The 15,898-nt window shown below is 40.3% G+C and overlaps 1 protein-coding gene across 1 annotated transcript; it reads right to left on the reverse strand.

Moving 5' to 3' along the window:
- Positions 1-3,465: 3,465 nt before the first annotated feature.
- On the reverse strand, positions 3,466-5,306 carry sox14 (SRY-box transcription factor 14). The gene has a single exon (XM_077607951.1). The coding sequence runs from the start codon at positions 4,791-4,793 to the stop codon at positions 4,011-4,013; it is 783 nt and encodes a 260-aa protein (XP_077464077.1). The 5' UTR covers positions 4,794-5,306; the 3' UTR covers positions 3,466-4,010.
- Between the last annotated feature and the right edge of the window lie 10,592 nt (positions 5,307-15,898).

Here is a 15,898-nt window from a genome sequence, read left to right on the forward strand (position 1 = left end):
TTCCATACCCAAAAATATGAATCCAAAATATACTTCAAAACCCTAAAAAAACATTTATTTTAACTTTACACTCCCATAAAAAATGATTTTGATCCCCTGCACTTTTCCACAAAAATCAAATTTCAATCAATCAAAATAAATATAAAAATAAAATCATTTTTTCTCCGATCAAAATAGAACAAAACCCCCCTAAAAAAATCCCCCCGTGTTTGAAAATAAAGTCCGTCTTGCAAATCCCATTAAAAAAGCGTTGCAATGTGATTCCTTTTGCTCTAAGCCGTCTTCCTATTATTTATATATACTTAAAAAAACATATTTATCATTTCTTGGCCTTTTTTAAGTTAAAAAAAAGGCATTCTGCTTCAAACAAGACGGCGGCTTCTCTTTTCCCACGTGCAAATGCTATCCCAGATTCAATTTCAGATATACGCACGAAGATGCTTTTCATCTTTTTTTTATGGGGGGAATATTTAATATGCCGAAATGAGATCGCCCACACAAGCATTTCCTTTTTTTCTTCTTCTTTGCTTTTTTTTTTATCGCATCTCCAATCAAGCGCGCTAAGTGGAGGCAATTTCCATTCTACGCACACCCGAAGAAAAGCCGTTATTGTCTTTGATTTTTCGAGTGTCTTTGAAGGGAGGGAATAGAACCCACCCCCCTTTTTGTATGAAGCCCTCCCCCGTGGATTTTTTTTATCGGTAAATGAAGCGTATAAATGACCTGAAAGCGAGTGAAATGAATGAAATCGAATTGAGAACAATTCTGATCCGCGTGGAGGAAGAGGAAGAGGAGGAGGAGGAGGAGGAAGATTGTTGGGGCGCTGGCGTGGAGATAAGACGCACGCGCGTGCGTGCGTGCGGGTTGGGATACATTTCGATTTTAATCGAATTTAAAAAAAGCATAATTTTATTTATTTTTTTAATCAGGAATAAATGAGTCGACATATTTTGAAAAAGAAGCATTAGTTCAGTAGATTTTTTTAATCGGGATTAAATGACTGGACATATTTAGAAAAAAATAAGCATAATTTAAGTTCATTTTTTTAATCGGGAATAAATGAGTCGACATATTTTGAAAAAGAAGCATTGGTTCAGTAGGTTTTTTAATCGGGATTAAATGACTGGACATATTTTGAAAAAAAGAAGCATAATTTAAATTCATTTTTTAAAATCGGGAATAAATGAGTCGACATATTTTGAAAAAGAAGCATAAATTAAATTCATTTTTTTAATCGGGATTAAATGAGTCGACATATTTAGAAAACAAAGAAGGATAATTTAAGTTATTTTTTTAATCGGGAATAAATGAGTCGACATATTTTGAAAAAGAAGCATAATTTGAGTTCATTTTTTTAATCGGGATTAGATGAGTCGACATATTTTGAAAAATAAGCATAAATTAAGTTAATTTTTTTAAATCGGGAATAGATGAGTCGACATATTTTGAAAAAGAAGCATAAATTAAGTTCTTTTTAAATCAGGATTAAATGACTCAAGATATTTTGAAAAAGTAGCATAATTTAAAATCATTTTATAATCGGGAATAAATGAGTCAACATATTTTGAAAAAGTAGCACAATTTAAAAAAAAATTTTTATTGGGATTAAATGACTCGACATATTTGGATGATGTCTACAGTTTTTTTGTTGTCGTGATATGACAACTTACTCAGTGTTTACGTGCTATTGGAAGTTTGCAAAAATTCATAAATAAATGAAAATAGAAATGATATGGATATAGTAAATGCTCAGGAAATGTAGGATTTAACTTTATTGATATTTAATGAATAACACGGATGTGTTTTTAAAGGATAATGAAAATTTTGTGGGAAAATATTTTTTTTAAACTGGGTAGAAATGTATATTATTCTAGAGACGTTTAAAATATGAAGTATTACTAAAACTTCATAAGGAATTTAAAAAAAAAACAATGTAATGAATAAATATATGAAATAATGATCATGGAAACCTTGGAAATAATTCTATTGACGCCTAATAAGTAACATGAACGTGTAATTAAAATGAAAATTTCGTTAGAAATGGCAAGAAATACGAAATATAAATTATATGGTAAATAATCCTGCAAATGTAGGATATTATTTTACAGACGTTCAATAAATAACATTAACGTGAATGTCAATTATAATGAAAACTTCATTAGAAATCCCCAATATGCCAAAAAAATAATCATCCACTGAATAAAAATATGACAAATGATAACGGCAACCTTTTACATAATTCTACTAACGTTTAAAAAACAACAAAAATGTGTTTTGGAACTATAAAGAAAACTTGAAAATACTGCAAAAAGAACATATACTGAATAAAGATCGATATTTCTATTGACGCCAAAACCAATATAATAAAAACTTGCTTAAAATACAGCAAAAATAAATAATATACTTTGTCCTTATTTAAATAAAAACAAACAGCAACTCTGCCGAACGAAAAAAAAACTCAAATTCAATGAACACACGGCAACAAACTATAAAATCATTTTTAAAAAATCTATTACAAGCCCTTATAAATAAAAAAAAACAAAACTACCCCCTAAAAACCCTCTTACAACAAATCTAATCTTACTATAAACTCCATTAAAAACACAACCAAGCAAAATTGCAATAACAAATCTTAATAACCCCCCCAAAATATTTTTAAATGTCCCAAAAAATTAAAAAAACGCCCCCCCCTCAAAAATTAAATAAAAATCACCTCGTCACCATCAACCAATTAAAAACCCTCCCTCCAAACAATCCCGATTCATAAGGTGAAAAGAGCCCCCCTTTAATTTTTGGGGTGTTCAAGTTGCTCATTTCCAGGCTGAGCGTCCCCCATTCTTCCTCCCTCGCCCCCCCCTCACCCTCCTCACCCTCCTCTTCCTCCCCTCCAGGGATAGATTGCACCTCCACTTGTGTGCAGCATATGTTCCCGACAGATAAAGTCAACAATTTGCACGTGGAAAATGAAATTCTTAATTAGAAGAGGCGCGTGCCCGCGCGTGCGAGCCCCCCAGTCGACACACACACACAACACACACACTCACAAACTCACACACACACACATTAAATGAATTCCCGTGTGTTTACGCACTGAGTCTTTTGTCTTAATGAGTCAGCGCGCAAGTTAGAACACGTGATCACTTCTTTTCAAGAGTTTTAAAATATATATTTTTTAATTTTTTTGCCGAGTTGTCAAATTTAGGAACAAGTAAGCGCAAGTCGATTTTAATTTTTTAAAAAAATCTTTTGATTATTATTTTTTTTAGGAAAAAATCCACTTCCAGGAAGCTCCGGCAAATCTCGACCGCGAAGCCGACAAACGTGTCCGAAAGTCGGCTTGAATCCCGGGAAATGTCCGGTCCTCCAGGCCGGTTCGGTTCTCCGGAAAATTCGCCGGGGAAAAAAAATCCGAGTCCAAGTCAGATTTAGACAGAAGTCTCCTTATCAAAAAAAAAAGCCATGAAATGAGACAGATTGTCTTTTTTTTATTGGACTCTTCTTCTCTTTGCCGCGATGAACAAAGAGATGTCAAAAGCTTCTTATAGATACATGACATTTTTATTCGTCTCTTTTTTCGTGTTCTCGAGATAGAAAATACACAGAACTCCAAGTTAAATTAAAAAAAATACAGGGGAGGAAATCAAAAAAGACAGAAAGATGTCATTTATAACCCGTATGTCAGAAGAGCCAATTGCGAGGGCGTTTGTAATAGTTTGCGGAATAATCATTAAGAGAAAAAAAACCATTAAAATGTACACAATAAATAAAGTTAAAGGCCTCCTTAATAGTTGTAGTTTTTTTTCTCCGTGTTTGTTTCATTTTCTTCTGTCGCCGTTATATAAACATTTACAATTTGTTGCAAGCCTGCCCGCCCGGGACAGGCGGTATAGGAGAAAAAAAAAGAATGGAATAAAAAGTCCTCCGGAATTTCCGGGCTGGAGGTTTTTTTTTTTTTTTTAATATGTACATGCGGATTCGGAAGAGTTCTTGATGGGGGGGCGAGCCGGACGTTACATGGCGGCGGCGTGCGCGGACGAGTAGGGGTCAATGGCACCCTTGCTCATACCTGGGAAGAGGATGTAGGCCACGGGCGGCTGCAAGCTGGACGCTGCGGACCATGCGCTGCAATTACACGGCACCACGTAGCCCGGGTTCGTGGGCGACGGGTGGGTGTGCGTGTGCGGGTGCGGGTGCTGCGTGGGGCAGGCCAGCGAACCGAAGGCGCCCCCTTGGTAACCTAGCGACGAGTAGGGCACCCCGCCGGCTGCGGCTGCGGCGGCGAGGGCGGCGTGAGACGACGGCGGCATGTCGCCCACCTTCTGGCCGAAACCAGCCGCCGCCGCGTCCAGGAAGGACGAGTAAGGCGAAGCGGCCGAGGACGGAGGTAGGAAGGCCCGTGCCGCCGCCGCGGCTGCCGCCGCCGCCGCCGCCGCCTTCTCCCCCGGGCCCAGAAGCATGTCCGACGGCAGGCCCTTGAGGGGCTCGCCGTCGGCCGTCAGGTAGGGCAGCGGGAAGACGTAGCGGTCCTTCTTCAGTAGGTTCTTGGGCTTGCGCCGGGGCCGGTACTTGTAGTCCGGGTGCTCCTTCATGTGTTGGGCGCGCAGCCGTTTGGCCTCGTCGATGTACGGTCGTTTTTCGGCCTCGGAGAGGAGCTTCCACTCGGCGCCCAGTCGCTTGCTGATCTCGGAGTTGTGCATTTTGGGGTTCTCCTGGGCCATTTTTCGCCGCTGGCCTCGGGACCAGACCATAAAGGCGTTCATGGGTCTCTTGATGTGGTCGGCCGGCTTGGACATGCCGAGTGCGTGTGTGGGGGGGTGGGTTGGCGAATGGGGGGAATGCGGGGGGTCCACGACACACCAAAAAAGAGACGAAGAAAAGAAGAAAGGAAAAAAAACTTCGTCGGGACTTCACCTGCTGCCGGGGAGATGCGAGATGGCTGCAGGCATACCACCCGTCTCGGATTGGGGGGGTCGAAGGAAAAAAAAGTCACGGGAAAGAAAGAAAAAATCCAAAGCTAAAGTCCAATAAGGGTAGAAGAATCCACAAAAGGAGCGAGTGCCGACTCTCCAACAACTCTTCTTTCGTCTTCTTTTATTTATTTATTTCTTCAATCTCTTTTTTTATTTGTTTTGATCCCGGCGTTCCGGCGGCGGCTCGATGGTTTCGTCCGCTCGCTGCTTCGCGCCTTTTTTCCGGAGCAGCACCTGGCCAGCCTTTCGCAAATGAGCGCGGAGAGCGACGTGGCGGGAGCCAAAAGCGCCGCCAAGTTCAAAGGCAGGGCTTGCGAGCGCACCGTGACGTCACCAGGTGCCCGCGACGGGAGGGAGGGAGGGAGGGGAGGGGACGACTCCTTCGTTGCCATGGACGCCCAAAGACGTCCAATCCGACGATCCCCATCCAAGTATGAACTCTCTGACAGCGGATCCATTTCGATCGGAACGATTGGCAGTGACGTCGAGAGACGTCCAATCCACTTTGACGAGGGGGCGGGGCTTGAAGTCGTTTTTTTTACGCTTAATTTGAGATCATTTTTCACATTTTAAGTCAGATTTTTGATGGGAATCTTTTTGGCGTCAATTTCCTCCTAATGGTGATTTGTTTTTGTTATTTACTCATTCACTGCCATTGACGGCGACAGACGTCCAATCCACTTTGACGAGGGGGCGGGGCTTTAAGTCGTTTTTTTACTCTTAATTTGAGACCATTTTTCACATTTTAAATCGGATTTTTGATGGAAATCTATCACGTTTGGCGAAAATTTCCTCCTAATGGTGATTTTTTGTTATTAACTCATTCACTGCCATTGACGGCGACAGACGTCGTATCCACTTTGACGTGGGGAGGGCGGGGCTTGAAGTCATTTTTTTTACTTTTAATTTGAGACCATTTTTCACATTTTAAGTCGGATTTATGATGGAAATCTTTTTGGATGAATCACGTTTGGCGATAATTTCCTCCTAATGGTGTTTTTTTTTGTTATTTACTCATTCACTGCCATTGACGGCAAGAGACGTCCAATCCACTTTGACGAGGGGGCGGGGCTTGACGTCGTTTTTTTACTCTTAATTTGAGACGTTTTTTTCACATTTTAAGTCGGATTTTTGATGGAAATCTTTTTGGATGAGTCACGTTTGCCAATAATTTCCTCCAAATGGTGATTTTTTTTTGTTATTAACTCGTTCACTGCCATTGACAGCGACAGACGTCCAATCCAGTTTGACCGGTTGAGCTCTTGTTCTTCCGTTCTTGGCGGTGAATGAGGTCGTTCGAGACATTTTTCACATTTTAAATGGTATTTTTGATGGGAATTATTGGAGGATGAAGCACACTTGGGGACATTTTGTACGTCTATTAATGTCATAAAAAATGGTGGAAATTGTTGACTAATATAACGTCATTCATTCATAGCAAAAAAAACTACATCCTGTATTGATATTTAATCCCACTTTAAAATTGTTATCTATAAAAAAATAATAAAACCCTAAAAACAGCAATTAAGAACTTTAAATAAAACTAGTTTTGGTAAAAACGAAATGAAAATGTTATAAAAACACCAGAAAATTCATAATTCAACGCATTTGAAAATTTAAAAAAAAAACGTATTGAGGAAACATACTTTGCATGTTGAATATACCGAAATTCCAGCAAAAATGTAATGAAGAAAACTACATAAAGGCAATTGGACATCAAAAAGGACCATTTTAAGATGAAAAAAAACTTGTTAAACCCAAAGTAATTAAACTCCAAAGAACAAAACAACTTGATATGATAAGGACACAATTAAAATACAACAATTATGTAATACAGGAGTGGCAGGTGAACTTTAAAAAAAGCCCCAAATTACAATAATATATAGATAAAAAATGTGAATAGTTTAAAACCTGGGGCTATGACTCTGTAGGGGTGAGAAAAAGGGAGACAGACTCGGGGCCCGACTAATTCCTGGGTGGGGAGGTGTGGGTATGATTTTGTAGGGGGGAGCAAAAGGGAGACAGACTTGGGGCCCGACTAATTCATGGGTGGGTTGATGAAGGGTATTTTTTTATTGGGGGGGGGGCAAAAGGGAGACAGACTCGGGCCCGACTAATTCCTGGGTGGCTGGATCGGGGTGTGATTTATCAGGGGAGCAAAAGGGAGACAGACTTGGGGCCCGACTAATTCCTGGGTGGCTGGATGAAGGGTATTTTTTTATTGGGGGGGGCAAAAGGGAGACAGACTCGGGCCCGACTAATTCCTGGGTGGCTGGATCGGGGTATGATTTATCAGGGGAGCAAAAGGGAGACAGACTTGGGGCCCGACTAATTCCTGGGTGGGTGGATGAAGGGTATTTTTTTATTGGGGGGGGGGGCAAAAGGGAGACAGACTCGGGGCCCGACTAATTCCTGGGTGGCTGGATCGGGGTATGATTTATCAGGGGGGCAAAAGGGAGACAGACTCAGGGCGCGACTAATTCCTGGATCGAGCAAGCAAAGCACTGCACTCATGTAAAAAAAACAGATAAAAAAGATTGTGCAAATAGCTTACTGGTTAAAAAAAACAAGTGTCAGCACATAAAATGACACACATTGATTCATACGATAATTAATATTCCTCCATATGCTAAAGGCTGTTCTGCTGTGTGTTCATTTCAAATTATATGACGTGAATTCAACTATTTGCATGGAGAAAAAATGTAATCATTGGAGAATATACGGCTTATTGAGACTACAATTAGAAACATTGCTCCAATTCTTTATGAGATGACAATTCAGCTTAATTTTAAAGAAACACGTTGACCCTAAAAACACTAGTTTTTTTTGTTTTAACAATAATTGTGGATATCATTTAATCCATATCATCCCTGGTTATACTAGTTGACTCATTGGCTGCCATTGACGATGATAGACAAACAATTTTCACTGTATTTTATATACACAAACACATATAAACACATTTATATACCCTACATTTTTACACATTTATATAGTTTACTTTTGTATTTAAAAAAAGTAGAGTAAATTGGCCATAATAAACAAATTTTGACTATCAAATTAAATTGGACGTCAAATGCTGTCAATGGCGGTAAAACAAACTCACCCAATGCCCACCTTTTACAATTAAAATGCATTTGATGTCAAAGTGTTAAGCCCTCCTCCCCTTCGTGTAACTGTCCGTGGTACTGAAGCTCTTCGCGACAAAGTGGAATTCCCCCGACCCCCTCCCCACCGAGCACACTAGCCGAAAAAAACTGTCGTCGGCTTTTGAACGCCGGCCTCCCTCTTAATACCTCTCCGTCCAATAATATCGCTTGTTTGCGCAAAACCTTCTTTCTCACACACAAACACACACACACACAAACACACACACGCCGCTGAATAATATTTGACGCCTCTGCGAACAAGAGATGAAATATGAGCATATGAACCTCACTCTTCCGTCACCAAAACTCAATAGCGCCCCTGTGGCAGCCGACGCGCACTGCAACTCGTCCGCACTATTTTTTCCTTCAATTCCAATCGATTTTACCGAGAAAAACGGGCGTTTGTGGGTGAAGTTTGGGAAATGACGCTTTTCAAAATGGCGCGGGCCACGTAGGGAGGAGGCAAAAGGTGATAAGAGGAGAACATGAAAGAGCGCCGGGGTCCGCGTTGGCAATACAATTAGGATTAAAGGGAGATGGGCTCAGATAAATCATCACAAAAGACCCCAAGATGTGACCTTCATTAACACAAAGAAATACGCGCCAGCAAAAGAAGAAGACACAGCGACTACACTCATATCAACGCAGCTAATATTTACCCTATTTTCTCGCATATAAGCCCCCCTGGCGTATAAACCGTACCCTTAAAATGGCCTTAAACGGGTTGAATTTTACATTTTTTTTTCGTGAATTACAGTCCTAGATGTCAGAATATTTTTTTATCTGTTTATCTTTTCTCTACTAGAATGGTCTATTGGATTGGACGTCTATCGCCGTCATTGGTGGGGAGACGTGATCTTAATGCTAGTCTAGTTTGATGTCGAGAACTATAAGCATTGATGGGTTACTAAATGAGGTAAGAGTGACAACGGACAATATAATCTAGATCACATGTGTCAAAGTGGCGGCCCAGGGGCCAAATCTGGCCCGCCGCATCATTTGTGTGGCCCGGGAAAGTCAATAATGAGTGCCGACTTTCTGTTTTAGGATCAAATTCAAATGAACAGTATAGATGTATATTACATTTCCTGATTTCCCCCTTTTAAATCAATAATAGTAGTTTTTTAATCTATTTTTTTCTGTGTTTTTAGTTCAAAAATCATTTTCTAAAATCTAAAAATATATATAAAAAAGCTAAAATAAACATTGTTTTAGATCTATAAAAAAACTGAATATTCAGGGACTCTAATCCAGTTCTTTTAATCCATTTATTAAAAAAAATCTAAATATTATATCTAAAATGGTCCGGCCCACGTGAAATCAAGTTTACGTTAAAGTGGCCTGCGAGCCAACGCGAGTTTGACACCCTTGATCTAGATGTAGAACGATATTGCAAAAATATGTATATTATTTTATTCTAGTTCTTCTATATATTTATTATATTTGAACATTTTCCCGTCAAATCAAACCTGCACGCTAAATGCTAACATAGAATGCAAACACTAGACACGCTAGAAGAAATTAGCAGGCAAAGTAACTAATGCAGCTTTTTTTTTAAAATATATTTTTAGATTTTCCAAAATGATTTTTGAACTAAAAACACAGAAAAAATGGATTAAAAAATGACAATGATTGATTTAAAAGGGTGAAAATCAGGAAATATAATATACTAAATCTATAATCTTTATTTGAATTTGATCCTAAAACAGAAAGTCGGCACTCATCATTTACTTTCCCGGGCCGCACAAAATGCTGCGGCGGGCCAGATTTGGCCCCCGGGCCACCACTTTGACACGTTCCATATATATTTATTATATTTGAACATAGTCACGTCAAATCAAACCCGCACGCTAAATGCTAACATAGAATGCAAACACTTCTAGGCACGCTAGAAGAAATTATCAGGCAAAGTAGCTAATGTAGCTAGCCGCTAATAATGTTGGGATACTCGAGAGTATTAAAATGTAGGGTGGAATCCATTATTTGATTTAATAATGATCACATAATGAAAGCACAAAAGAAAGAAGTGGCTTTTGTGGGATTGAATGGTGGTGATTTATTAGCCTGTCACGTTTGACCTTAACTAGTCAGACTACGCAAGGTGACTTATCTTGTGGGGAAAAAATAACGAAATAGGGTCATTTATTAAATAAAATTAATCTTCATGAATAGTAATGCAATGTAAATGGTTTGTATTTTTACTTTTGGACACATTAAAACCTAGACTAATGTGAATACTTCTATATAGCTCAGTCGGTTACGCTGCCATGCTAACAATGCTAACAAGCTAATGTTCATTGTAGATTTGCAAGGAACAATTTAGCATACAATTAGCCTAGCATGCATGTTTTTGGAATGTGGGAGGAAAGCAGAGTACCCGGAGAAAATCCACGAAAGCCCATGAAGAACATGCAAACTCCACACAGTGAAAAGGACCCACCCGGGATCGAACCCTCGACCCCAGAACTGTCGAGCCAACGCGCAAACCACTCCTCCGCCTCTCTGCCCAGATACTGTCCGAATATACATATATATTATTATTGTACAATATTTTTAACAATGCAGTACAATCGTCTAAAATAGGCTATTATAAATATTTTGCTCATTTCGTATGCTAGCGTGCTGAGCTGGCGGCCATGTTGGGTAGGTCAAAAAGCAGTTAGAACCAAGTTATTCAGCTTCAGCTTCTTATTTCTTCGCGCTACCAATGATGTGATTTTCTACCTTATTGGCATTGGCGTAATATTTATGTTTATTTATTTTAATAAGCAATTTTTTTTTAGACATTTCGAAAGTTGCATCTTTTCCAATGCACATTTTCGTCATCAATACTGATACTGTGCAATATAACGTTCGCATATATTAGTCATTCCATTCATTTTCTGTACCGCTTATCCTCACTAGGGTGCTAGAGACGATCCCAGCTGACTTCCCTGCACCCTGAATGGGTGGCCATTATAAATGTGTACAATAATTGAGTAAACGATCAACTTCTGTGCGGAAAACGCAATATTCGTACGCTAGCGTGCTAAGCTGGCAGCCATCTTGGGTAGGTCAAGAGTCGGTTAGAACACAGGTGTCAAAGTGGCGGCCCGGGGGCCAAATCTGGCCCGCCGCATCATTTTGTGTGGCCCGGAAAAGTCAATGATGAGTGCCGACTTTCTGTTTTAGGATCAAATTCAAAGGAAGAGTATAGATGTATATTACATTTCCGGATTTTCCCCTTTTAAATCAATAATTGTCATTTTTTCTGTGTTTTTAGTTCAAAAATCATTTAGGGAAATCTAAAAATATTTTTAAAAAAAGCTAAAATAAACATTGTTTTAGATCTGTAAAAAAACGGAATATTCAGGGCTTTTAATCCATTTCTTTTAATCCATTTATAAAAAAAAAAATCTAAATATTAGATCTAAAATGGTCCGGCCCACATGAAATCAAGTTGACGTTGAAGCGGCCCGCGAACCAACCTGAGTCTGACACCCTTGGGTTAGAACCCCATTACGCAACCTCTGCTTCTTATTTCCCTGCACTCCCAATAAAGGCCATTTTAGGGGTGGTTGCGTCCTTCTTTTGGAGTCGAGCGGTTCGCCGGCGGCCGCGTTATGACGCGAGTGCATCATTCCTTCGCCGCTATTTATTCGCTCTCTTGAAAGAAGGAAATGAAGCCCGAGTCCGAAAAGCGGAGGGGCGGACCGAGATGGAAAGTCTCCATTGTGGGACGTCAAACAATGGCATTTTTTTATATCCCCCCCTGATACATAATGAGAGACGCGTGCACGCCGGGGGGGCCGCCATCGCCGCCGAGTCATTGTAGCGCGTGCGCGTGGGTGGAAATAGTCCGGGCAACAATTAATTTGCCAGAGAATTGAGGCAGGATCTATTACTCCTCTCTCTGCTTCTATTGCTCTAATGGAAAATCTATTTGCCTTGCCTTTTGTGTCCAATATAATTTAATGCCCCCTTTTATTAATGGCCTGAAATAATTACGGTGGGCAGGGGGGTGGGGGGGTTCCTTTTGTGATTCTCGAGTATGTTTCCTTTAATTGTGTAATAAACGTCTAATCGGCCCCGCCATCGGAAGCCATTATGGGCACTAAAATTAACAATTACGCCACAAATGTCTCGCGCCGCGCGTCGGGGGTGGCGCGGGGGGTCTATAGAAATGGCGGCAGATAAGGAGACACGTATAAATCATTCATGAGAATTTTCTCTGATAGCCGAGAGAAGAAAGAAAGACGGCGTTCGGAGAGGCTTTCGTTTTCGGACCCCTTTTGAAGCGATAGATTTCGGACGGGGGGGGAGATAGAGGGATTCCAAAATGGCCGACGGGTTGACTAAAGTCTCGACATCGGTCGTGGGTGTGTGTGGGGAAAAAAGCGGGGGTCCAGGAAGGGGATTTGAGTCAGTCAGGAATTGATTGGACGTCCAATCGCCATCAATTGGTGTTTGTATTGTATTTTCACGACTATAAGGCGCACTGCATTATAAGGCGCACTGTCAATGAATGACACTTTTTTCCATAAATAAAGCACACTATTATTACACACTGGATTATAAGGCGCCCTGTCTATTTTGGAGAAAATTTAAGACTTTTAAGTGCGCCTTATAGTCGTGAAAATACGGTATTATTATTTTATCGTGGAAAAATCACTCATTACTAGTGTTCGGGATATTTTCTCCCCGCTATTAATTATTTTATTTTATTTTTTTAAAGTTCATAAAAATGAAAATTCACACTGAAACTCGTAAGTGGAAGCTACTCAGCACTGAATGAAAAAAAGTTATAATAGCCTACTTTGCGATTTTTCGATTATCGCGGTCATGTCTGGTCTACATCAAAATTTTTAAATTTAAAATATTTTTTTAAATTTAAAATATTTTTCTAATTGAAAATAATGTTTCATATTTAAAATAATGTTTCAAATTTAAAATAATGTTTCAAATTTAAAATAATTTTTCAAATTTAAAATATATTTTTAAATGTAAAATATTTTTTGTAATTGATTTTTTTTAAACATTTCCCCCCGCTATGAATTATTTTATTTTTTTAAAGTTCATAAAATTTAAAATCCACACTGAAACTCGTAAGTGGAAGCCACTCATATTTGAGGGATGACTACCATGTTTTATGTGAAATATACATATAAATGTTATATCTAGGTATATATAGATGAGACAAAAGATGAGACAAAAGATGAGAGAGATAAGAGGTCAGAGGTCAGAAAAGGAATTTCGGATGAAGTTGACAACAGTTTTATTCTTATTTAACTCAATGGCACTAACGGCTAGGGTCACAAAGGTCAGAGGTCAGAAAAGGAATTCCGGATGAAGTTGATGACAGATTTATTCCTATTTAACCCAACGGGAGAGGTCAGAGGTCAGAAAAAGACTTTGGCAATAACTTGATTTTGGATTTTTACCAATATAAATGTAATTTGAGAAAGAGAAAGGGTCAAAGGTCAAGGCTCAGAAATATGGCAACACTCTGAATTTGGCTGCTTAGGCTGAATTCTCCTGAATGCACCTAAATTTAATTTATTTTCAATATTTACTGTCTTACCATTGATTATTTTCCTGAAAACATCCCAAAAGTTGTGAATTTTGATTGAAATTATGCTTCAGCGCAACTTTTAAACAAAGCGGAAATTGTTTTTTTTACGCCTGCCATTTTTTTTCAGATTTCCCAACATTCTTTGATCGTTGAAAAGGTGAAAACAAAGCTCGGGAAAAAGACATCACGAGTGGATTTCACGGCAGCAAGAAGAGGAGACACGGCCGCTCGTGAAGAATTGATGATGTCCTCTTTCACTAGGACGGAGGAGGGAAATTGAGCGTGAAATGCGCCGCTTGGAGTTTAATTTGTCGGAAGCGCAAGATGGCCGACAAAGACACTTTTGTCTGGTGGTAAAAGACGCCGCATGCCAAATTGGACCTATTTTGAAGTTTGACGGAAGCGGCAAGAATCCCAGGTCGGTCCTCACTGAGTGGAGTTTCTACGTTCTTCCCGGGCTCGCGTGGATTTTCTCCTGGTTCTCTGATTTTAATTATATGCGTAACTTGTTCCTAACTAGTAGTGATTCGTTGTTTGTCTTTTTGTGCCTTGCGATTGGCTGACCAACGATTCAGGGCATCCCCTAGCTGGTGCTCATAGTTCGCTGGGATATGCTCCAGCACCCCCCTTGTGAGGATAAGCGGTTGAGAAAATGAATGATTAAAGTGGCGCTTTAGGTACCCTGCATAGATAGTCGACATAGATAAGTACTCAACAATGATAAGGAGTCAACATAGCCAAGTAGTCAACAATGATAAGTAGTCAACATAGCTAAGTAGTCGACATAGCTAAGTAGTCGACATAGCTAAGTAGTCGACATAGCTAAGTAGCCGGCATAGCTAAGCAGCCGACATGGCTAAGCAGCCGACATGGCTAAGCAGCCGACATGGTTAAGTAGCCGACATAGTTAAGTAGCCGACATAGTTAAGTAGCCGACATAGTTAAGTAGCCGACATAGTTAAGTAGCCGACATAGTTAAGTAGTCGACATAGATAAGTAGTCGACATAGATAAGTAGTCGACATAGATAAGTAGTCGACATAGATAAGTAGTCGACATAGATAAGTAGTCGACATAGATAAGTAGTCGACATAGATAAGTAGTCGACATAGATAAATGTCAACAATAATAAGTAGTTGACAATAATAAGTAGTCAACATAGATAAGTAGTCGACATAGATAAGTAGTCGACATAGATAAGTAGTCGACAATAATAAGTAGTTGACAATAATAAGTAGTCGACAATAATAAGTAGTCGACAATAATAAGTAGTCGACAATAACAAGTAGTTGACATAGTTAAGTACTTGACATAGTTAAGTAGTCGACAGTTAAGTAGTCGACATAGATAAGTAGTCAACTTAGATAAGTAGTCAACATAGATAAGTAGTCAACAATAATAAGTAGTCGACATAGTTAAGTAGTCGACATAGTTAAGTAGTCGACAATGATAAGTAGTCAACAATATAAGTAAGTAGTCAGGTATAAAAAGTGACTCAAGTGCTTAGCAGCCAATAGCGTTTTAGTGCAAGTACAAGATAAGAAATGAGTCTAGCTGTAGTCCTCCTAGGTGCAGAACTCCACTTGAGTATGCTGAGGTCTCTCGGGAAGAAGCTGTCCTCGAGTCTATTTGTCTTGGCCTTTATTGGCTCCCGAGCCACATCACCCCGACCCCTGCTCTATCGCATCAGGTCGCCTCGTGTCCCGCCCACCCGCCTCGCGTCTGGATCATTTTCCTATCGACGATCATTACGCTAAAAGCGGCACGGCGAGTTTCCTCTCCGTGGCCGCCTCCGCGTCGTGGCTCCGTCTCCTTTTTGGAGTGGCGGAGCGCGAGCGCTAACGGCGCCGCGGCATCTTGGTGACATTTAGTCACACGGCGTTGCTCTTTGTCTTGCAGGAGAGCAAAAGGCTATAATTGGAGCCATCATCTTCGGCTGAGAGGCTAAATGAGGGATCCCTCGACGCCGGGATTACCCATTTTCCCTCTCTCTCTCTCTTATTTCCTCCCCGTTTTATTGCCAAGACGCGGCCCCGTGTTAAGCCCCCGCCGACGCCGCCGCCACGCACTCCTCCGGCGCGGCCCTCTTTCACGTCCAAATGTGTCCTGTCAGAGCGGCTTAGCGCTAATCTACATAATCCCCTTTCATCGCAATTAAAGATAGCGGCCGACAATAAAACGGACGGCTCGCCGGTTTGTTTCCGGGCGGCCGAAGGTGACGCGGCGTTG

The sequence above is a fragment of the Stigmatopora argus genome, chromosome 8 (genome assembly GCF_051989625.1).
Source record: "Stigmatopora argus isolate UIUO_Sarg chromosome 8, RoL_Sarg_1.0, whole genome shotgun sequence".
Taxonomy (NCBI): domain Eukaryota; kingdom Metazoa; phylum Chordata; class Actinopteri; order Syngnathiformes; family Syngnathidae; genus Stigmatopora; species Stigmatopora argus.

Bases quoted from the DNA above. Each gene is read 5' to 3' on its own strand.
- sox14 (XM_077607951.1), bottom strand. From the start codon at position 4,793: ATGTCCAAGCCGGCCGACCACATCAAGAGACCCATGAACGCCTTTATG.